Source organism: Labrus mixtus, chromosome 4, assembly GCF_963584025.1.
Source record: "Labrus mixtus chromosome 4, fLabMix1.1, whole genome shotgun sequence".
Lineage (NCBI taxonomy): Eukaryota > Metazoa > Chordata > Actinopteri > Labriformes > Labridae > Labrus > Labrus mixtus.
This window is the reverse complement of record NC_083615.1, coordinates 28,948,643-28,972,622: the sequence shown is the minus strand read 5'-3', so window position 1 is coordinate 28,972,622 and position 23,980 is coordinate 28,948,643. Positions and strand designations below refer to the sequence as shown.

At 39.6% G+C, this 23,980-nt stretch overlaps 2 protein-coding genes across 3 annotated transcripts; both read right to left on the bottom strand.

Annotated features, from left to right (window-relative positions):
• Nucleotides 1–3,110: 3,110 nt before the first annotated feature.
• LOC132973323 (probable polypeptide N-acetylgalactosaminyltransferase 8) lies at nucleotides 3,111–11,527 on the bottom strand. 2 transcript variants are annotated; one of them, XM_061036740.1, is made up of 11 exons: nucleotides 11,066–11,527; nucleotides 8,805–9,054; nucleotides 7,129–7,295; nucleotides 6,760–6,943; nucleotides 5,851–6,048; nucleotides 5,469–5,583; nucleotides 5,190–5,375; nucleotides 4,513–4,650; nucleotides 4,127–4,222; nucleotides 3,868–4,035; nucleotides 3,111–3,681 (listed from the first exon to the last, which is right to left on the bottom strand). In XM_061036740.1, the coding sequence occupies exons 1-11, from the start codon at nucleotides 11,241–11,243 to the stop codon at nucleotides 3,547–3,549; spliced, it is 1,815 nt and encodes a 604-aa protein (XP_060892723.1). In that variant the 5' UTR covers nucleotides 11,244–11,527; the 3' UTR covers nucleotides 3,111–3,546. The 2 variants fall into 2 exon arrangements, 1 of the variants encoding a protein (XP_060892723.1); XR_009672981.1 differs by having other exon boundaries at nucleotides 3,543–3,681; nucleotides 3,868–4,016.
• A 1,550-nt stretch (nucleotides 11,528–13,077) lies between these two features.
• ndufa9a (NADH:ubiquinone oxidoreductase subunit A9a) lies at nucleotides 13,078–20,450 on the bottom strand. Its single transcript, XM_061036754.1, has 11 exons — nucleotides 20,344–20,450; nucleotides 18,660–18,833; nucleotides 16,956–17,053; nucleotides 16,723–16,814; nucleotides 16,427–16,568; nucleotides 15,791–15,893; nucleotides 15,625–15,695; nucleotides 14,690–14,766; nucleotides 14,179–14,274; nucleotides 13,461–13,527; nucleotides 13,078–13,353 (listed from the first exon to the last, which is right to left on the bottom strand). The coding sequence occupies exons 1-11, from the start codon at nucleotides 20,396–20,398 to the stop codon at nucleotides 13,183–13,185; spliced, it is 1,146 nt and encodes a 381-aa protein (XP_060892737.1). The 5' UTR covers nucleotides 20,399–20,450; the 3' UTR covers nucleotides 13,078–13,182.
• Nucleotides 20,451–23,980: the final 3,530 nt, after the last annotated feature.

Sequence of the window (23,980 nt, the reverse complement as noted above, 5' to 3'; positions counted from 1 at the left end):
GAGTAATTATGTGTAAATGTTTAAAACAGTAACGCTAACGTCATGATGTTCAACATTTAGTTATTCATTTTATTAAGAAAACCTTGTTGAGATTAAAAATCTCATTTTTAAAAGTGTCCTGGCCAAGGCAGGCAGTAGCACAGATAACAAAGTGTCAGACCAACAATGAGCAGCCATTCAAACATAATACAAGAGACATGATTATAATATATTTAAAGACACAATATTACAAATGAAAATGCAAAAAGTATGTCCACAACCATAAATATATCAGACGGGACATCGGCAGCCAGATCTTCCTGCCCCCATTTAACTTCCTCTGAAATGCATCCAATGAGACCAGCTCGTTAAGTTTCAGGTATTTTTGTGATTCATTCCAAGGAAACATATAAACACCTTTTTTCTCCAGTTCAGTTCTGACCTTTGTAACAGACAGTGAAATAAGACTCTGGGATCAAATTGTAAGTTCTTGTAGCATACTCTTCTGACTTACATGAGAGCAGTGTCAATGTTGGATCAATTGGAACTCTATTAATCAAATCTTTAAAAAGCTATAATCAAAAAAAAGAACGCAAAATTACCGGTAATGTATTTTTTAATTTTTTGAGAGAATAATGTAGATAAAAACATAAAAGGCAGTGCTGGTTGTTTTAATGTTGCAAAGATTTCGGGACAAACCGGAGCATCCCGCAGTAAACCCTGTAAACATGTCGGGGGATGAGGTGAAGAGAAGGGGTGAAAGGTGAGGTTTTACAGATGATGGCCCTGAGGTGTTTTAATTCAGGACAGCCGTTTGAGGAGTTACCAGATCTCTGTAATGTTGGCTTCAGGTTTGCCCTCCATGCCTTCAAAATCCTGAAGCTCTTTGTGGAGCTCCTGGATTCTGTAGCAGAGGACAGTATTCTCCTGCTCAGCTTTCTCTTTTGCAGAAAACATCTCTTTAAACTCTCGGTCTAAATATCTTTGTCTGCTAAGAAGCTTTATTTCAAGATCTTGAAACTCCTTCATCAGGATCTCCTTCTTAGCACAAAGATCTTTATTCAGGGCTTTGAGGTTGTGATATTTGTCCAGCCAAGGTTGCACAACTTTGTACTGTCTTTGTAAATCCTGGACTCTGCAATGGAGGTTGCAGTTAAGCTGCATCATTTCCTTTTTTCCAGATTTTAACCTCGTGTATTCATTCCTCATCTTTCCTTCATCTTTCAGTTTTTCTGTCAAACCCTTGACCTGCTGCTGCACAACAAAGTTATTTTGGCTCAGGACCTGGTTGATACTCTGCTTGGTCGCACATTTCTGCTCAAGTTGGTCTTGATTTGAGATGATCAGACTCAGTTCCTTTGCCTTCTTCTCGAGCGCAGTATTTTGCTGACTAAAGGTTTTGTTCTCATTTTTTGTCGTCTCATATTCCTCTTCCAGTTGTTTACTGTCCTTAAGTTTACTCTGCATTTCTGTAATTTCTTGATGCAAAGCAGTATTATTATTCTTAAGGAGTTCCTTTTCTTTCCGAGCAGCCCTGCATTTTTCCTCCAAGTCGTTTTGAGCCTGGAGTTGACGGCTCAGGCTCTTCACTCTGCTTTCAAGGAACTTGTTCAAATTGAGGGCTGTTTTTCTATCGGCTTTGAGTACTCTATATTCCTCATCTAAGTCTTGGCCGTTTGTAAGCTTCATGGTGAGCTCGCTTATTTGGGAAGTCAACAAGCTCCCGTGTTGATTTATGGCCTCCCACAAGATAATAATCATTTGCTTATAATTCCACTTGATTGTTTTTTTATTTTTGTTTATCCTACATAAATGTATTAAAACTAAGTGTTATAATCATAAGCTGATCCATCTATTTGACAAAAGACATACTGTATAATTCCAGACAGTTAAATTGTAATTATTGGAAAACGGTTGTTAAACTGTCTGCACAAATTGCTTAACATTTGCTTTGATTTTATGCAGTAGGCCCTAGCGGAAATCAAAAAATCTGTAGGACACTGATTATGACTTCAGTAGAAATGTAATAATTTTGAGGTGTGCTTTTAATGGAGATACAGTGGATTCTGTTAAAGTGTCACTGTCCCATATTATTCATTGTTAATTGCCCTCCAATGCTGTTACAATTTCCCCAAAAATCAAAAGAATAATGCTGAAAATCAAGTCATATATATGTTAGGCAAGCAGCAACTTCCGGTGTTGAAAAATGAAGCCAATGTCATGTGGAAGTGCAAAATCCTGCAGTTCATTGAGTGTCAGCTTCAGGCTGGCTTCAGGAACACCGGAAGCCACATACACACCACAGGCAAAACAGCTGTTTTTACAGCATAAATAAACATGTTTACAGCCTGGTACAAAAAACAAAATAGGTCTGATTAGTTATTGTCATCACTGGCACACACTGTACGGGGGGTGCAGGTCGATACCATGGACTTACAGTCTATGGTTGATACTGGGTGGTGCTGGGGCTAAAAGTATGACTGCAGTATTGGTGTAGCAGCATAGCTTTGATTGATATTCTTTATTTCCAACATGTAAAAAAACAACAAAAACAATAGCTGTAGTTAAAAATATGTAGAAAACAAATACAATAAGTACACAACAAAAGAAGGAAAAGTCAGTCGTACTCGTTCATTTGCTCATACATTTTAAATGACTGAAAAGGAGTAGGAAGAAGTTAAAACTGATTTAATAATTTTAACTCAACTTGATTGTAATTAATTATACAACATACAATAATACATAAGTAGTATCAAATAAACCCACAACTAATATATGAAACTGAATAATTACAGACGAATCTGCAGTGTATATGATGATCCTTCCTCATCCCTGTACCTCATCTACATGATTTATTTATATTCCTTTTTGAACTGGATGACATTCCTTCTTTGCTTCAGATCTTCACTCAGTTTGTTCCACAGTTTCACATCACATCTTGACAAACACAAACTTTTCAGTGTCGGGCAGATACTAAATTTGAATGCCCCCTTAACTTGAATCCCTTTTCTCTTTGACATGGGAGTGACTGTAAAGATTGCAGCTCCTCTGTGAACTCAGTGCAGCCTGCCTGAACTCCCAGGTGTCCCTCCATTAACCAGAAGCCTAGCAGTTCACACTTTGACTGTCTGTTAGCCAGCACCAAAAGTTTATTTCCATCCATCCATCCATCCATAATTTACCGCTTTTCCTGTTTGAAACAGCGGGGGCTGGAGCCGATCCCAGATGTCACTGGGCGAGAGGCGGGGTACACCCTGGACTATTCGCCAGTCAATCTGAAATATAGAGACAGACAACCAGCCACACTCACATTCACACCTATACGGGCAATTTAGAGTCACCAATTACGAGCATGTCTTTGGACTGTGGGAGGAAGCTGGAGTACCCGGAGAGAACCCACACATGCACGGGGAGAACATGCAAACTCCACACTGAGAGGGTCCTGTCAGACGGGGATTCAAACCAGGAACCTCCTCTCTGTGAGGCAACAGAACTGATCACTGTTCCACCAAAAGTTTCTATTTCATCATGTTGTCAATACCTTGTTCAGTGTTCAGTTTACTTGAGCTAAAAACTTGTGAAGAGATGCTGGATCCTCCAGCTCTGTCCGCTGCACTGCTGAATTATGAGAGCATAAAAAAGGTTTTCTCCCTGAGCGACCTCAAGACATCTCTGGGTCGCTTTGTTTCTGATGGCTTCACCCTGCAAATGTGTCATCAAGAGAGAGCAGCTTTTAGATGGATGCATACGATGATCTATAACATTTGAGCCTGTGTATGGGTTTAACTTTTCTAACTTTTTTTTTTACTTATAAGCACTTGTACCTGCAAAGATGCAGCAAAAAAATAACTGAAATAACAACTTAATTGCTGCCAGCTGACATCTTACCTGTTTGAAGTCCCAATGCATGTGAAGCTGGTTTTGTTTGGCCACCTGGCAGTCCTGCAGGGTGGGATAGCTGCCTGAGCCTGGATCCACCAGGCAACGGTTGTTGTTGTATTTGTGAGATTTCAGTCCCCCGATGATGATTTCACTTTCTGTGTTGTAGTAACAGAGCTGGTGAGAATGAAAAGTTAGAATTCAATCGTCTGATTTATTGTTATCATAATTTGAAGGCTCACTTATTCTGCTCATCTTCATGAGTTACCTGTGGCTGCATGAAGTTGCATTCATACAGGATGGGGATGTTTCCTGGAACAGCTCCCTGGTCCACACAATACTTCTTAAGAAGATTGTTCTGCAGCTGTACAGATCAGGACGGTGTTAAGAGAGGGATTGAATGACGCGTGTGATCTTTATTGAGGACTCAGTAGTAGGACGTTGTATTGCTAAATGTATTATACTCATGAAACATAGAACTCATTTATTATTGTAGATCTTTGAAACCTGATTCATGATCCTGAAATCACTGCACAAATAAGTCAGGTTCACTTATCTAACACTTTTAAATACATACACAAATACATATTTAAAGTTTTTTTAATTTATTAAAGTATTGCATCAGCAAATTAGTGATGTGAAAATGGCCCTTACCATACCATACCCTAAGATGTTATCCCATTTTTCCAGACTGGGATAAACATTGTCCCGGTACCACTGGAAGGGTTTACATTTCATCTTCTCGTTGAGCTCCTTCCTCTCCGACACGTCTCCGATGTCAATGCCATGATTCTACGTGTCATAAACCAGAAGGTGGAATAAACAGTACAACATCTGAGTCAATACGTTTGGTAATGCTCGCTCGAATGGCAGCTTTTCATGTTAAACTTGCTGATGTTTCATTTGCTGCTTTGCCACACATCGGATTGAGAGGAGTGAACTGCAGGGCTGAATATCTTAAAATAAACTGTGTATTTGTGGGTTGTTATTTGTACATTTTATTTAAGTGTGCTGTTTAATCATCATGTTTCTGCTGTCTGGCTTTTGCGTCTGAACAAATCTTTCAATGACTTTATTTAGCTGTATTTATTTTTGCCACAAAAAAACGATTAGGTGGGGCCCCTGATAGGCTAGCCGTTATGTAGTGCTCCACATGTACAGAGGCTTAAGTCCACATCACTGAGGCCGTGCGTTGGAATCCGACCTCGGCCCTTTGCTGCATTTCGTCCCCCACTCTGTGCACCTGACGCTCTTCAGCTGTCCTATCCAAGGGAGGCAAAAAGGCCCAAAAGAAACTTAAATTCATTCAGGAAATAAATCATTATGCCAACCTTGAGAGGAAGGTTCCAGGCAATGATCACATTCTTCTTGTAATCATCCATCCAGATTTCTGCAGCCCTTAAGGCATTTCTCCTCATCGCAGAGTCCAGATCAGGTGCATACGGTTTATATGCCCTCTCAACGTGGGCGACCCTGGAGCAAGGCACGACCTCGACACTTCCTCCACACAGCCACACCTGTGCAGTCAAAGCAGAGGTCAGGGGATTGTTAGTGAAGAAGCAGATCTTTAACCTTTTACTCCTCAAGATGTGTTTTTAACAACTACTCACACGAATCCCAAGTTCAACATTTTCTCCCCCGTAAACTGTCATCCCTCCATCAAGCCCGCCAATTTCTCCAAGGAAGACTCTGTCTGCGGCAAAAATGCCCATAACAGAGGGGCTCCTGAGAAAGAAGGTTTTAGTTTGGGATAAGATCAGGTGACGGCCTTTTTATATTATTGATAAAATCAAGATTAAGATAAATCTCAAGAGTAAAGTTAAACCAAATTGATGAACATAACATCACTGCAAAAACTCAAATCTTAACAACTATATTTGTTTAATTTTCAGAACAAAACAATGCTTTCTTCCTCCCTCACAAATCTAAAATACCTTTTGTCAAAGTTTATTTTTTTAGGACCAAATTCTAATGAGAATGTATTCAACATACTTCCCAGGCCGAGATTCGTCATCCATCTTATACCACTCTTTGCCAAAGCTCTCATACATGCACCACAAAGCCCAGTCAAAGCCATGAGACGCTGGGATGTATCTTTCCACATGAAGGTCATCAAAATGGACCTTGTCAAACACAGGGGACACCACCACTGTCCTGTCCGCTTTGATCCTGGCCAGCAAAGGTTCTGCCCTGGAGAGGACGCCAGAGAGTAAACAAGAGTTATAACCTTCGGGGGACGTGCTGAAATGAATCTGTTAGAGAATTGTTTTAGTATTTAACCCATGTAAGAAGTACACAACATTTTGAGTAGCAGTAACCAGGGAATATAATGAGGAAAGAGCTAAAGCTAGATCATGAGTGTGATAGTCTGTGAATAATGAGCTCACCAGTACTTGACAGTAACAATTAATTATTTTTTTACTTGCCCACTTTCTATTCTTGTTTGTCCTTAAATAAAGTGATGCATCATACTCGTACTACTTATTTGCAACCTATTTGGTGCAACTTCTCCAGACGACTTAAAAAAAAAAAAAACATCCATGCATTTTTTTCTTCCTGGCTCGACTATTCTAATGCAATAAAGTTCAGGCATTGAAAGGCTTTCAGGAGCAATGGTAAATGGACTTGAGCTTATATAGTGCTTTTCTAGTCTTCTGACTACTCAAAGCACTTTTACACTGCATGTCACACCTACACATTCACACACTGATGGTAGTGATCACCATGTAGTATCATCCATCAGAAGTAACTAATCCCATTCATAGCAGCGGGAGCAATTGGGGCACATCGGACATGTTGCCCAGCTGGGGATCGAACCCTCGACTTTCCGGTTGAGAGGTGACAACTGAGCCACAGCCGCCCCCATTATAAAGTAAAGTCATTGTATTATTTGACCCATACCATCCCTCTGCGACTTCAATATGGGCATCCAAGATGGCAACAACATCCCCTGAAGCGTGCTCACAACCCGTGAGCCTGGACTGGGACAGGCCCATTTGACGGTTATGTCGGACTTTCTTAATGAGGCCAGGCTGCTCCTTGTGAATCTCGCCTATGTAGTTTTCTAAACCTTCTCCAAGGTCATCTGAAAGAATAGATCACAGTCAAATCTGTGAATTAAGGTCTACAGATGACTTCTTAGATAACATTTACAAACATCTACAAATGCAAAGTAGCAGAGTGATTAACTGAACAGAAGTGATCGGTGCTGATCAAAATTATTCTGACATTTTAAATCATGCTTAATTAAAAGTTCTTTATTATACTTACTGTAAGTGCTGTAGTCATCCACCAGGATGATTTCCTTCAGCAGGTGATTTGGAGTGCGGTTGATAATACTTCTTATAGCTCTTTGAATGACAGAGAGAGCCTCGTTTACGTAGATCAGCACCACGCTGACATTCGGCAGGGTCTTCGGGTATTTCTTTGTCCAACATCTAAAATGGTGTGAAACGTTAAAAAAAAAAAAGTCACTCTTCTACGGTGGTTGACAAGCACAAACACGTTGCAACGGTCCAAAAGTTTTGCATTTGAAGAGATGGGGTGCAAATTCAGAAGTTATGCAAATTCAAAAACACATAAATTACAGGTTTGAAGATGCTCTGAGAGCTTTCTTTCCTCTGTTTTGGCACATGTTCAAGTCTTTAGCCTCTTTTTAAAGCAAGCTTTAAACAATTGCTTGAAAACAGCCTCCATACATGCGCACACACCTACCACCGCGCCACCAGCTACACCATACTTTAAATCAGTAACACCCCAGAAGTTTTCTGATTGAGAGTTGGTCTGTGGTCAACACCTGCAAACACACTGGAACTATCCAAAAGACGTGAGTGAGGAGAAATGGGCTGCACATTCATAAACATTGCCAAATTAAAAGCATGATCATTAGTCCAACACTTAGGCAATCATGCTGCAACTGAAACAAATCCAGATAAGAACATGCAACAGCAAAATGCTGCATATCCTATCATCACAATGGAAAAGCTGACGGCCTGCAGAGATTCTACTTGGAACTGTATTTTAAACATAAATTACTAGAAAATAATTGATCACAGGGGACGTAGTATTGAGGTGATTAACTTGCTAGGTTTGGCTCCAGAGATCCAAGGGATCTTGAACTCCCACTCAAGGAGAACATCTATTCTAATTCTACCATCACTGTCGTCACTGTAGTCCCAGGTACGCCCACCTTTGCCCTGATCGGGAAAACATGGAACTCCCTTCCGTCTAAACAGAACATCTAGTTAGAGGAGTAAACACACCACTAGTTTTTAGTTTTGCTAGTTGTGCAGCTAACTGAGCTAACAGCATCCACACTGAGCATGGATGTTTAATTTTACAAAGCTACCTGTCCATCAGAAAACAGTTCTCCATAAAATATGAGCTGGTTTGAACAAAGTCAGGAACATAAGTTGTGTATCTTTTTGTGCATGTTGTGTTTTTGCACAGCAGTCAGAGAAATTCTGCTCTGGTGGTGTTTCTGATCTTAATGTCTGATAATCAATAACCACTTAGTGATCCCATCAGGCCCTGAGTTCTTGTGTGGTCATGCAGACTTTTCCTGTTGCACACACTGTTTGCTTATTTGCAGTGCTTGCTGGTAATGCATTTGTTTGGGCTTTTTTTTTGCTGCAGGTTTAAAAACCCAGCCCGATTCTAACGATGCACTTGTTTTGGATGGAGGTGGCACTTTTGCATTTGCAACGTTTCTTAATATGCAGCTTGTTTCTCTTAAAGAATATATTTTTTACAGTTCGGTGAGATTGCAGCCATCGTACAATTCTTAAGCAGCGAACAACCAGGGTTGTATAAATTGTTTAAAAAAAAATAGGAATCTTGAGCAAATTGTAATGTTTGTTTAAAGAGGGTTTTAAAGAGACCTAAAATGTGCCAAAAAGCAAATGAAGCCACGAAGAGCATTTTTTAACCCGTGTGAAAAAACTTACCTGCTATCCCTTGTCTCTGGAAGCTTCCTGTCGAGTGGCAGCTGATTACTTAGGAAGACGTTGTATCCATAGAGATGAAACAGAGCTTCAGCCTCTTTCTGCTCCTGCTCTGACAGGCCGTCACCCCACTTTTCAAACAGGATGGAGTCGGGATATAACTTCGGAATCACAATCTTCTGTTTTTCTTGGCCCACACTTTTAACAAGTTCTTTGGTGGAGCTCTTTTTATCAGATTCTTCTATCAGCTTTGCTTTGGTGGCAATGTTCATAAAAAGAGAGAGAAATGAAATGATTTAATGGATGTATGGATGAATGGATGGATGGATGGATGTGCTCTCTCTCTATCCATGACAGATTATAAATGTTGTTCGCTTTATGTTTTTCTATTTAAATCACTGAATTGTTTCATTCTACAAATGCTGGACTCAATACACCAAATATTTAGGACATCGATATCGGCTCCCTCTGCATGCCAGATATCCAACTTAAACTAACAAAAGAACTCAACAAACGTATCTGACAGTTCGACCAGGCAATTTGTGGAAATTAAAATAGATTACTCAGAGATACTTTTAGTGTACCTCCTTTCACTAAAGGTGCATAAATTGTAGCTGCGCTGAACTTGTTTGCCAACAACATGACAGAATATGTCAGCTATAGTATTGTTAGAAATATGTAGAGTTGGAGGAAAACTGTGATTACACAGAGTTCTGGTTCAAAGGAAACATTTTTTAAAGCTGAATTAATGAAATAAAGCACTGCAGCGATGTCCGGTTTAATCCCCTTATCGGTTAAATGAGGACAGTCAATCTGACAGTTGTAAATGGTAAATGGACTTTTCTAGAGTCTTTTCTAGTCTTCAGACTACTCAAAGCGCTTTTACTCCGCATGTCACACCTACCCTTTCATATCCATTCACACACTGATGGTTGCTATGTTGTGAGACCATAGAAGTGCCCACGTTCAGAGTCCCCACGTGTGCCAAGTCTGATCTGATTGGTCGGCCTGTCGGCTCTGCCGTAATTGGTCAGTCGCTCAGCCACTCTGGCTCCGAGGGCCGGGGAGCAAAAACATTAGCACCTTAGCACTACTGTGCTACGGCATATCATGGGCGTGCTACAGAAGTTAATGGGCGTGCAACATGAGCTGCTGGGCTTGCCACAACGAGCCAATGGGCTTAGATCAGTGATATCACACTGACAATTTTTTTTCGAGGGGGGCTAGAACCGAGCGTTACATGCAGCCAGCTAATGCTACAGCTAACAGGAGGAGGTAGGAGAAGCCGCGTTTGAAATTTTGCAAATAGATGTGCCTAAACATGCACAGGACACTTGGAAAACACACTAAAGAGCATATAAAACCAGAAAAGGCATAATATGTGTCTTGCCCAAGGACACATCGGACATGCAGCTGCAGGAGCTGGGGATCAAACCCTTGACCTTCTGGTTGAGAGACGACGACTCTACCAACTGAGCCACAGCTGCCCCTTGTTGTAAAATGTTCTTTGAGATAAAAATGTTCCTTGTGAATGTATCATTTATTAAAATTTTCCAGCTTTGTATACAGTATGTATGCAACTGAACTTACAATGTGGAGCTCATTTATTTCAACTTGGATATTTTAGGACAAAAGAGGTCCGACACCTGTATCTATTTCGCTAGGATGTGCGCACACTCTTTTAGCCGAGTGACTCTTGCTTGTAGACGTAGCCCCAAACTGCAGGGGCCCCATAAAATGCCCTAAAAAAATTCAAGTTTAATAATTGTTCATCTTTTTATTATTTAACTTTGTGGTAAGTTATTATGTTTTAAAAAAGAAACACCTACGCAAAAAATATAATCATAAGAAAGGCTAATTCATCTATAACTCTTGTCTCGGGGCCCCCTCCCCCCTCCGGCTGCACTACATGAGCTATTCCATGATGCACAGCGTGTTTAAGGAAATGATTGACACGGCATCAAAGGTGACAGAGAGAAAAGAGACGAGAGTGAGAGAGGAAGATAGTGACTTAAAAACAACAGTATACATTCAGTACCCACTGAAGAAGGCTCCCCAACCCACTTTTGGGTCCCGACCCATCAGTTGAGAACCATTACATCAGCCCAACAAATGCAGGAGGGCCACCAAATGACTGAATGTGAGTGTTCAGTACTTTCTGTTTAAGGTTCAATCAATCGAATTCATGTTGAAAACATCACTGAGTCAGAACTTTGAAGAACACCCTCGACTCTTATTGAGGTTACTTCTGAACATGTACTCACCCAGCTTCTTCAGGGTGCGTTCAACCCTGTCCAGTTTCCTCTCCAAAACGTCATGACGGCTGGAGTCCGCTTCTGGAGAGGAGCTGCCTGATTTCCAACTTGCAGTGGTGAAGATGATGATGTATACAACGATTAGAAGGGATCCAACAATTCCACCTTTTAGCAAATACGTCTTCATCGTGAATCACTTCACTGTCACTCTGTCTTTTATGGCGACAACTTTACCTTTCCACACTTTACAGCTTGAGCTGCATGAGAGGGAGCGTCGTCTTATCTGAAAGATAACACTTTTTACGTCTACCTAATGCTGCTTTAGTAATTATTTCAGTTTTCATCTGCTTAATGCCTGAGCACAGTTCAATGAGGCTTAAATAGAAATGGCATCAATACCTCTTTTTTCTTTAAATTGCACTACATTACTGAGATATAACCAGTTACTGTACCTCACTTAAGGGTAAAGAGGCAGACACACAGACACTATCGTCTAACAATATAACAGAGGTTTCAAAGTACACATCTGTATTTGCAGTGCCTCCAAACCACCCTTTGAGCATGTCTTATTGTTTTATGACCTTTGATATTATTAGCCCATCTATCTTCAATGGCAGGTATATTAAAAAAAGTATCTGTACCATGACTGCCACTGCCCTTGGACACATTTAAAGCAAGTTAAAGTCAAGCCTCTTACCTCTGTTTATCTACACATAGTCAAGTCTCTTAGTTATTGTTATTTACTTCTTACTTCAATCGTAAAAGGGCTTTATGTTTATCGGCTGCAGTTTTCTGTTGGGAGTACTCAAGGAGCTTTTCACAACTGGAAACCGAGTTTTGCTCATTTTTCCATGCAACACTTATCCATGCTCTTTCAGCCTTTAGTTTGATTTCTACATCTTTTTCTTTAAGTTTGGAATAGTTTTAATGGAGAATAAATATTCCCCAAGCAGCAGCATGACACCCCAACTCCACACTTCTTGATGGTTTCTTTTTCCTACCTATTACTTAAAACTCTGATTTAAAACTTTAACTTTAAAAAAAGTGACAATGCACGCGGTAAAGGAAGTGTGAAGGTAACATTTTATCTGAAGGAGTGCAGCGTGAGTCCACGCAGGGAGAATGTTTCATACTCATCCGTTCATGTCACTCCCTCCGTCTCTCGCTCAGGTGATCAGCAGGAGCGTTTCGTCTTTAAGAACATAAAGGCTTTATATGTGATTTTTTGATCCAGCAGATGTCGCCCTTGAGCACCAGCATGAAACCAAAACAACTTGCGGTGCTTTGTTGTGTTAGCATGCTAATGCTAGCGATCTTAATTATGCTCGTATCTTCACACTGCATGTAAATTTACCTGAAATGAGCGTGATCTAGAAACACAGTTAAGCAGTGAGTACAGTATGTTATTCTTCTTTTCTCTAGTCCCTCAATTAAACAACTTTTATACGTGAGGGGAGGAGTCAGCCAGCCGTCCCGGCGATGTAAACAAAGTGAAGATAGGACTCTGAAAACTCTGAAAACATCACAGACAGTGGGACTCGGGTGTTACACTCATTGTAGACAGTCATGACTCAGAGTTATTTTCAGAGGATATACTTGATTTCTATTACATTTAAGTGTGAAAAATCACATATTAAGCCTTTAACCAACCACATTCTGCCACGACCGACCTCTATCGACCAATCATCCTGCTGCTGACATTATAAAAATCTGTACTCTCTTTCGCTGTCAGTTTGATCGCTGTGAACCTCCTACTTCACCCCAGTAACCTCCATTCCATCTCTACAATGCTGTAGTCCAGCACCTCAGAAACCCACTCCTCATTACATCCTGCATACTTCCATCACACCCACCACTAGTGTCTAGACTACATCAGGGGGGTCCCCTATCCTGCAGTGAAGACGTATTGATGGAGTCTAATCGACAAAGACATTTCGCTGTTATTGTTGTTTAATTGTTCTCTCATAATTAGGTCTCTGATGTTTGAAATATATGAAACAAAAATAAAAACAAGAAAACTCTTAGAGGATATTTTTTTCATTTATTTACAGAATATAGTTTAAGAGGAGTTGGACATACTGACATCCTCTGGCTGCCAATGTGATGTTGGGAGGTTGTTACAGGGTTTAATAATTGACGGTCTTGGCTGGCTTTGTCTCGTCCAGGTCAGCCTCCAGGTAACGGAATCTGCGGTGGCGGCGCAGAATCTCAATGGCTCTTTGCTCTACAGTGGTAGGAGTGATGCCAAGATCCTCCAGACCAGGAAGTCCCGGGTACTTCATGTCTGTAAGGTGAAACTGTAAAACAAAAACACAATACAGAACAATGATCTACTTGGTATCTTTAAAGGTTAGATCACGTGATCGTGTTTTTTATTGTTGTACTAAAGTCTTGTTTTTATTACCCTTTCGATTTTGTCGGGGGTCGTCCATGGCTCAAACGGGTTCATTGCGAAAAATTGAGCGACAATGCTGGGGGGAAAAACCAGATCACATTAATTCATAAATTATTGTAATGGACCAATTTTGTATTTTTTTTTTTTGGATCAATGCTGATGTTGATCACTCTCTGTCCTTATTTGTGTCAGGTTCAAGTACATCCCTGAATTCTGTGTTTTATATGTTCCATCAGCACATAAACAACAAACATGAGGTGACAAGATACACATTTCTGCAGAACATGAAAAAGTATCAACTCCAGAAACTAATCAGACCCTGTGTGTTTCTCTTAAAGGAACAATCCATAAAATATCTACTGGATTACATCAGAAAATGACCTACTCATCAGACATTAAGGAAACATGCTGGCTTCTCTGACAACAATGCAGCAGCCATTATGTCCTCCTTCTAAGTTCAGATTCTGGTCTGGATTTGTTTTTACCAGAGAAGGTAGGTGGTTTAAGGCACCCCCACAAGGCCGATTTGGAGGAGAAGGGGCGGGGGGAGACAGCTCTCTCCAATATTTGAAATGTGGACTGCAGTACCCATTTCAAACACTAGGTGTCAGAGTTACATATTGCTCCTTTAGCCATTTTTGTAGTTCAGAGCTCGACAGAGTGATCCATTCAAGTCAGTTTTATCTAAAAGATGTAACTAAAAAAACAAACATGTAAATGCACTTACTGATAGAGTGGGCGGGGCAGGGGGTAGGGCAGAAAAGACCTGTGTGCCACAGCGTAGATGTACTCTACCAGGTCATAGAGGAGGTAACGGTTGGGACTAGAAAACAAGAGGAAAAGTTAGAACTTACCATAATGAATGCATCCAATAGAAAATACAAGTTTTATTCAATTTACATTTTATCACAGATAAATATACAGTGCCCATTAACCTAAGACATAACAGTAGTTATTCATGTAACTTAGAGAGTAAAGGACCCTGACGCCTGATTCTACTGCATTTTTGTAAATACAGTCATTTAAATAAAAGTTAAATTTACTTTTAGTGTGGATGGTTTTCTAACTGATAAACCTGTAAAAGCAAAACTATTTAAATCACATCATCTTTATCCTGAGGGTCATCCCGACCTCGACAATATTTGCTCCAACTCTGAATAACTTAGTTATCTATGCTTTTGCAATGTCAATGTTTACTGAACTTTATGGCATACATTAATAATATGCTAACCACCTACCCAACTAATGCGTATGTCTTTCCATTAGCGTCAGGATCTCTGACAGCGTTGATAATGGCCTTGGCCACATCCACCACCTGTGGGAGAAAAGAGACAGCTCAGTTGATTTCATGTTGTTCTGTAGAAACGTGTTGTTTTCTTGAGATAAAATGGGACTGGTGTAAACACAGAGATTGAACACTGTGGCCACTGTAAAAGTTTTAAAACTTACAATGGAACTCTAAACTTTGAATCGGACACAAGTAAACATGTTTGAGGCTTGTTATCTTGCAACACTACAACTACTGAGAGTAGTAGTTTTTTGTCTTTGCAATCAGTTTCTCTTCTGCAGGCAAGGATGGCTTCATTATAGAATCAAAACAAATAACCTCTGTGATTTTACAACCAGCAAACCTCTAATTGTGTTGAGTTATTTCTAGAAGTTTACACTTCTTTAAAGGAGATTTATCATGCTCACTTTCACCATTAATCATGTCAGAATGGGACACTTGTTGAGTAGTGTTGGGAGATGTGCAGCCCAAAAATCTCTTCAGTTATCTGATACTGGCGTCAGCAAAATCCCTAAATTCATCCTCCGCCTGAAGCGGTTCATTTCAGCTGCCGTCTCTTAAGGCCCCCCTCTCCACCTCCCCACTTCCCTCCAATATGCCAGCTCTGTTTGCAGTTGCAGGGAAATTTAAATGAGCTTCCGGGTGAGTGTGTCTTTGAAAGAGCTGCCAGGGTGAGCGTGTCCAATAACTTTGCTCTATGCTTTGCTCTGATACGTCGGCAGAACCTGACGTCACTTTCTGGCCATGTCTCGCAAAGTTCATAACATCTCGCTCAGAGCAGCAGGAGACCACAGCAAGGGATTTCGCCAACAACTGTGGCCGGGGTTTAGTTTGGACATGCAACATCATAACATTATATGTATGTCTTCCTCCCAGAAAACTTACATAAACAGGCTGCTTCACAGTCTTCTTCCCCATGCCCATGAGTGGAACAGCATTCCCAAACCAGCGCATGTCTGAAAAAGATTTCAAGTTAAATATTAGCATTAGTGTACCAGGCATGTGATTGTCAAAGGATGACAAAAAAACAAACACACACAAACTGTCTTACTTGCGTAATAGTTGAAGAATCGGTCCTCCCTCCCAAAGACCTCAGAGGGCTTCATGATGATGGCATCAGGAAACTCATCCCGCACTGCTTGCTCTCCTACAGCCTATGGTTAAAGGAGAATTATACACAATGCTGAGCTGAGTTCTTTAAGATGAACCTTCCTTACCCTTTAAGATACACTATAGCGCAGTGACGACAATGACAAACCAATGAAACTCTGGACAGATACTTGTGGTAAAAATTATAAATATATGGTGATAACGATTTAAATTTACAGTCCCACATCACACGATCTAACATCACAGGCAGCAGAAAATGTATGAGGAAAACAATGTGAAATTGGGAGCTTATCTGCAAAGTGATGGCATGGTAACTATAATCTGTCCCATAGACACACAGTTCTGAAGACTGGCACACTGCGGTCAGCACACTGACCCACTTCAGAGCAGCAGCTGAAGATCCGAGGCTTGTTGGAGCTGCTTTTGTACTTGGATAACCTTTAATAATCAAATGCCAGTACTCAATGTGAAAACTACTTAAAATAGCCAACCTTAGTATGCTTATAACAAACTAACACCCAATTGTTTCTGTGAGTGAGTAAGAAAGATCTGCATTGCATCATAAAAACAGTCATACCTTATTCCTCAGGTATTTGGATGTGCTGCGGATATCAGCATTGAGGTGAGACATGTGAATTAACTTTGTGACGCCGGCCCCTCTAGCTGCCTTGGCGATCTGCTGTGGGATGTTCACAAAGACATCCTCAAAGCTGTAGTTCCTACAAACAAAGAGAAACATATTTGCATGTCATCTTACAAAGCTGTTCAGCAACATCTGCAAAAACCAAGCCACCTTGAAATTATATTATATGCAAAAGACAAAATATAAATGTCTAAGATGCTTTCAGACATTTTTCGAGCCTTCAGGTATACCTCGTCTCCCACTCTCTGCCCACAAGATTGATGACAACATTGGAGTTCTCCAGCGCCTGCTTGATGGAGTCTTTGTTCCTGGCATCCCACTCCTGCGGCAATGAGGCAACACCAACAGAACATTTTAACTCCATTAAAGGCTCTTAATGTGTATTTACATGTCGACTGGCGATCTATCATCAACAATTGTTGTAACATTTCTGCAAGACGCTTTGTGTCTGTCTGGAGCTTACCATGAAAATGATTTGCCCCAGATCACCCATGGGCCTGAAGTACATGATGTCATACTGATCATTGCGGTGAGGGATTATGATCTGAGAGCCCATACGACCTGAAAATTAAGTAAAGAAACAACTTTAAACCACATCTTTTAATCACAAGGAAAAGGCTACACAAGGCTGGCTTTCAATAGCAGTGATCAAACTACTGATGTCAGTCATTGAGTTCTATAACCAATATCTTCACCTATGTATACCATCTTCCACTTTAACTACTATATTTATCGACATACATATAAATGAACATCATTAACTGAATACAAATGAAGGTACGACAGTGGCAATGCCATCTAACATGCTTGCTTGCTTCACTTGTTAAACTGTGTGGATAAATCGAGTTTCTAATAATTTTGTGAAAAAGGTTCCATAAGTCCTGGCTGGGCTGCTGACTACCCTTTGAACATGATTTATTAACATCCTTTATGTATGAAAGTAAGTAAGTAAAGTTTATTTATGAAGCCCTTTTTACAGACAAAGGTCTCAAAGTGCTTTACATCAACAAAATACTACATACATATAATTTAAAAAAAGGAACAAACGAGGAGTTCATGGACCGACACAGAATAAAATCTGGCTATGACCAGGAATGATATTTGGCAAAGTAATACATAGATTAATGGGTAGACTGGGTGGACATGATTACCAATATGCCTGTCTAAATATTGACATTTTTAGCGGCTTTTTGAAGGACTCAGTCAGTAAAAACGTAACTAGATAGGCAGGGAATTCCAGAGAACTGGTGCTATGATCACCACGAGTCATAAAATGTGTCTGTGGGACAGACAGCAGGTGTAAGGTGTTGGACCTTAGCGAACAGTTTGGTGAATACAGGTGAATGAGTTCTGAAAAATCTTCTAGGGCTTGACTATGAAGAGCTCTGAAAGTGAGGGTGAGATTTTAAAACTTTATCCTACAAGCAGCAGGGAGCCAGTGCAGAGATTTCAGTAAGGGAGTGATGTGAGACCGTTTGTTTGACCTGGTGAGTCCTCGAGAAGCAGCATTCTGGATTAACTGGAGACGATGTTGGGATATCATGTTGACATCATCCGAGACCACACTTATTAAAGGAAGAATGTGCAACATTTTACGCATAAATATCCCATATATATCCTCTGTAACAGTCTCTCTGAGTCATGACTGTCTACAATGAGTGAGAAGCGTGAGTCGTGCCAGCTGTTCTGTTGTCAGTGCAGTGTTTACATCATATTTATGAGTTAACCAAAGTGTGCTAACATTAGCCTGCTAACACAACAATGCAGGAAACAGGCAGGTGCAGGTCGAGCAAAGGACGATTTTGTTCGCCCCTTGCGCTTAATGGTCAGTGTAATTTATAACTCCTTCGTGCGAATGCGAGTGGAGAGGGGTTGGAGGTGTGCCACTGGAGGAGAGCGGAGGCTTCAGAATAGTTATGGTAAATTTGGTTTCATGCTGGTGCTCAAGGGCGAGTCGACATCTACTGGATCGAAAAGTTGCACATTCTTCCTTTAATCAATAAACATAACATAATGAAATGTTTAATTCCTAAGATAACCTTTTCATGGAAATTGGAAACAGGATGTGATTTTAGCCAACTGTAGCTTGTAAGAAAAATACACACGTTGACTGAAAAATATTAAATAAAAAATAGCATAGATGTATAGGATAGATTTATTTTCCCACCCAGCCTGTTGACGACATATCGACCCAGAAATCCTGTGGCACCAAACACTGTTGCTGCTATTCCACTGGAGGAGGAGCGTCCTCCTTTCCCTTTGGGGACGACAGCATGGTGCAGTTTCCTCTGCTGGACTGTGGAGACAGAGGCCGCTGACAGAACAGCAGGGCAGCAGCTACCTGTAGAGAAGAGAGGAACCCAAGCAGCATTTGATCAGCGCCATGCAAGAAGTGCTAATTTGCTGCATGCTGAAACTTCTAAAACAATATATCCCCCCTTCAGTATTGTTAACACTGTATTTTTTTTTGTAGAGGTATTTATTGCTATAGAACAGGGAACGACCTTGTGATTAGTGTGGCATCAGTGTATGAATGAATGTGCAAGAATATGAATGATATGCAGCATAAAAACTCTACATACAACATGTTTTAAAAGGATACAATCTCTGAAATGTTAAAGATCAATAGTACTGAAAAGTAACAAAGTTTTAAAAATTACATTTGCACTGTTTAGGTATCAGTCATTTGTACAATTGAGTCAGTGTGCAGGAGTTTAACAATTAAAAGCAAGAGACATTAGGCAATGATGTGCATACAAAATGATGAGAATGGAGGGAAAGCTCCTGTTATTTCCAATTCCATCTCTATAAAAAGGAAATAATCTTCAGAAAATGTAAAGGGGTAATGATGGTTTTGAAGTGTCTAAAAATATAAATTCTTGTTGGTGTTTTTTGTTTTGGATTTTGAAAATTTCAACAAAAACAAATCAGAGAATCAAAAAACAGAGTACTTTGAGTTTTCTGATGTATCTTTCATCACTAGAAGTACACTGGTTTACAAGAGCATTTTATGGGCTAAAAATGTTCTGGGGGAGACCTCCCAGAACAAATTGTAAATTGTTATCACCTCCTGATAAAATCGTGATTGTGATATTTTTTCCTCATGACAGAGAATAAAGTATTTCCACTTGTCAGAGGACTGAGAGGGAGCTGGCTGTGGGCTTTTCTTCTACTATTGACTGGTGGATAGAAATGTAAAACAAAACAACAGGAGCATGAGGGCATGTAAAGGATGAATGCATCTTAATAAATCTTGAAAGGAGACCTCGAGCTGTGAGAGTGGATAAACTCTGCATGATATTAGATTTTAAAATCAGTAAGGTTCATGTTATTGAGTAAAATATAGGACATAACGTTATTTGAATGGTATCAGATCAGTCAGTGACACAACTAAGAGACCGTTCTTTTATCAATTCACAGTGACAACCTTTCAAAGCTTTATTTACATTTCTTTTAAAGCAGAAAGCGTTGAAAGCTAAGACTGTCAAAGACGAGAACTGGAGAAATGACAGCCAAAGCTCAGCTCAGCTCCCATATTTCACTATACTTTAATTATTAACGCATACACTAACAACTATATTCAGGTGTTTGGATGTCCAGGTAACATATTTAGAAGAATTCATGAACACTTTAGTGAGTTATAGCTCAAATTTTGAGCTATAACTCGCTAAAGCCCTTGCTAGCAGTGACTAGCTAGCCGAGCCTGTTAGCAAGGTCACTGGAGCAGAGTGTGCGGTCTAACTTTGCGCCTGCGCAGAAATTACACGCATGTAAAGATTAATAACATATAAACAGTTTGGACTAAGACGTTTTTGTTATTATGAAATGTCCGCTGTGTTGACGGTACTCACTTGAAATCTTTGGAAGGGCACTCACAGGACGGCTAACCAGCGCCAGGGCCGCCATCTTTCCAACTACGGCATTACGTGATGGCCAAAATACATGTCTGTCAAATCACCGTGCTTGGCTTGTGGCGCACACATCATGGCGAAATAAAGAAGAAAAAAGGTCAAATTAATACAATTAGCCTATACAACACCTAACTTATATGAAAGACTTTCGAATTAAATAAAATGTATTTTTTATTTTTTATTTTTTTAATCTCTTTTATTAGGCAATTTATTGAACATGTTAATATAATACAAACACAAAATAAAAAGTATAAGCAATAAGAAAGGAAAAAAAAACCTTAGCAACAAATAAATAACTAAAATAACACGTTCATGTTCAAAAGGGATAGGAAGAAGTTAAAAACGTTTCTGGTCCTACCCCCTCTTATTTTATGCATTATTCACAGAAAAATAAAAAAATATTTTTTCATCCATCAGTGTATGATGTTAAAAAAATTAATTTTTGGACAAAATAATAAGAAAATAATGGGAATAAATGAGCCAAAACCGTCAGACAAGAAATAACAAAACAGAAAACAGAAAAACAAAAAATCACTGCTCCAGTTCATATTCAATATCTTATTCCTGAAGAGTTTTTTGTTTGTTTGAATATAGTGTTGCATTTTTTCAGCTCATCATCACAGTTGTTCCACAGACTAACACCCTTTGTTGTTTACTTACCTGGCCCTTTCTTAATAACACAAAATAGGCTACTGTTGAAACAGAATAACCTGCTAACCTGTTGTCGTTGTTTTTTTTTCATTTTTTCCTTCACAAATCAAAAATAAATCAACAATACCAAAGAAAACAGTCAAATACAATCATCACAGTGTTAGAGTAACTCAATAAATTAATAATTTCCCATAACTTTTTCTTTATACATCCTTTTAAATTTAGTAATAGTTGAGCAGCATTTTAAGTGAATATCTAGAGAATTAAATAACTTAACTCCATTTACTGAAAAACCCATTTGTTTTAATGAAGTGCGGCTATATTATGAAGCTATATCCAGTGGCGATTCTAGAGTCTGTTGGGGCCCTATAGGAAAAAAAATATTGGGGCCCCCTCAAACCATTATTATGTCTGCCAGTGTCCCGACACTCTTCCTCTTTCTTTTTTCACACCCAGACAGATCATTCCTTTTTATTTCACTAACTTTTGTTGGGAAACTTTGATTTGAACTTATGCATGAGATGCTAAGCAAGGCAAGACAGTCGGTGCTGTCAGATGGGGCCCCTTAGGGAGGTTTCCTACTGTCATTCCAAACTTGAACATTTTGAGCCACTGCTGTGGTTTAAAGTTTGTTAGCCCTTGGGGGCCACCTACTGGCCTGGCGTCCCAAGCAGTTACTCACCCTGTTTTGTTGACAAGCAGCCCCTCTTCACATATTTGTGCTCACAGTTAGGGTATTTTATTCATGGCGGTAACACATCTTGGCTAATTGTATTTGTATTTTATTATTTATTTATTGAGTAATACAGGAAATAACAAAAGACAGTAACAACATTATCATGTTATTAGAAAAGAATACATCAAAAAGAAAAACAACAACAACAAATGCTGTAAGTACCTTGAAAAAAATCATTAGACAAAAAAAAAATACATAGAGTCCACTCAATAAACCCATAATTTAAACAAAATTACCAGAAAACAAAATACTTTTAAGGGTTATTTAATCACACTTTTCAAACATTTTTTTTTCCATTCTGTATCATCTCGTGCTACTTTATTTGAGCTTGTGGCGATTATTTTTTCCCACTTTATTTTTCAACAAAGACTGGATATCGATTTATTGATATGCAGAATGATGGTATTTGGCTTCATTTGTCAATAGATGTCTTGGTGATGTGGAAAGGGTTACAATTTGTGTCTAGGGCCTACTTTGTTCTTTTGAATTTATTTAAACTAATCATATTTTATTTGTAATACAACTCACTAGCCTATTTGCTGTTTTGTTTGGGCTGTTTCACTGCACCTTTAACGACACAAATGTCTTATTCCTTGATTACTTGCACAAGTGGCTTTATGCCAGCGATCATAATAGGGATGAGCCCAACTATTGAGCTACACATATCTGCCTCACAGTTTTTCAGCTGACTTTGAATGATCAGTCTGTGGTTCTCAACTGGTGTAGCCTATAGGACCCAACTTCTTCATGTTAAACGCCCCACAAAGTTCTGACATTTTTTAACCAATTACATTTATTTAATGTGTGAGTGCAACGTGTACGTCAGATGGTACACAGCAATGTGACAAAAAAAAAACTAAAATGTTTAAAAGCTCATCCAAAAGTGGAAGCCCTGTCTGTCAGTAGTATATCATGGTGCAATTGATGGCTGGAAACATCATCTTGACAGCAAATGAGAAAATTCATAATGTGATGATATTTAGAATAAAAAACATAATATAGTGTGAAATGTAATGTTTGATGATTTCTAGTTGTATACAAGATGTTACGACTTGGCACAAAAGTAAGGACCCAAAAGCAAGACTCCGAACACAGAAGCACAATTTAAACAGTTATTTAATTGTGCAACAAAACTAATAAAGGAGCAAGGGGAAGGAGTGTTCAAATCCTCTTGGAGAGACGGTGAGTGAGCAGGCAGGCAGGCTAGCGATCAGGCAGACAGACACGAGCATGTAACACAGGATCACTAAGGAAGAGAACACAGAGGTTAGTGTTTGGGCAAACAAGCACCACACAAGCATGAGTTCACACAGAACTATAAGTTATACGGAGAGATATACTCAGGAGACGAGTGGTGAAAGACCAGGGTAGATACAGTTTGATGATGAGGGGTAGATTGTCTGCACCTGGGCTGCCTGTAGAGATAACCACGCCCACCTGCACTCACTCACACACAGCCCTCCAGACACACAGGGCAGGAGAACAGAAGAACTTCTGACATTGAGGCATGATGAAGCCATGTGGGAAAAACATGTACTTTGTTTGAGTATGTCATTTAATATAAAAGTAATCAGCACTCTTGTGTGCGGTGAATCTTCTCATTTGCTGTCAAGTTGTTTAAAAAGGTATTCACTGACTCTTTGACAGGTTTTTTCCAGCACAAATTCGCGACCCAATGAAAACAGCTCCTTGACCAACTTTTGGGTCCCCACCCATATGTTCAGAACCACTGGTAAAGAGTTGTCTCAACAGGTGCTTTATAGTCTGTCAATCTTGTATCATGATGCTTTATTATTTATTTTACTTTATTATTATTATTTATTTTTTAAATAATTAGTATTTGGAAATATTAATGTACAATAACAATGATAGATATACATATGTGTATTTTACATTTAGATTTTTTTTTGTGTAACAAACACACACCTCCCTCTCTCCCACTTCACCTACCAGGAACAAAGGACCCATCTATTGAGGAAGTATGAGGATAGAACAGAAGACAACCACGAGTGAGGTTCTACTGAGGCTAGAGCCTCCACCACCAGTCTCTGCTACACACCACAAGCAATCACTTGCTGCCCTAGCCAAGGAAGTACTAATCCTCCTTCAACTTGGACTTTCTGGCAGCATGGTGTAGTACCAGCCTATACATCCAGCCACATCCACTCCACACGTTTTGTCTCAGGCCGA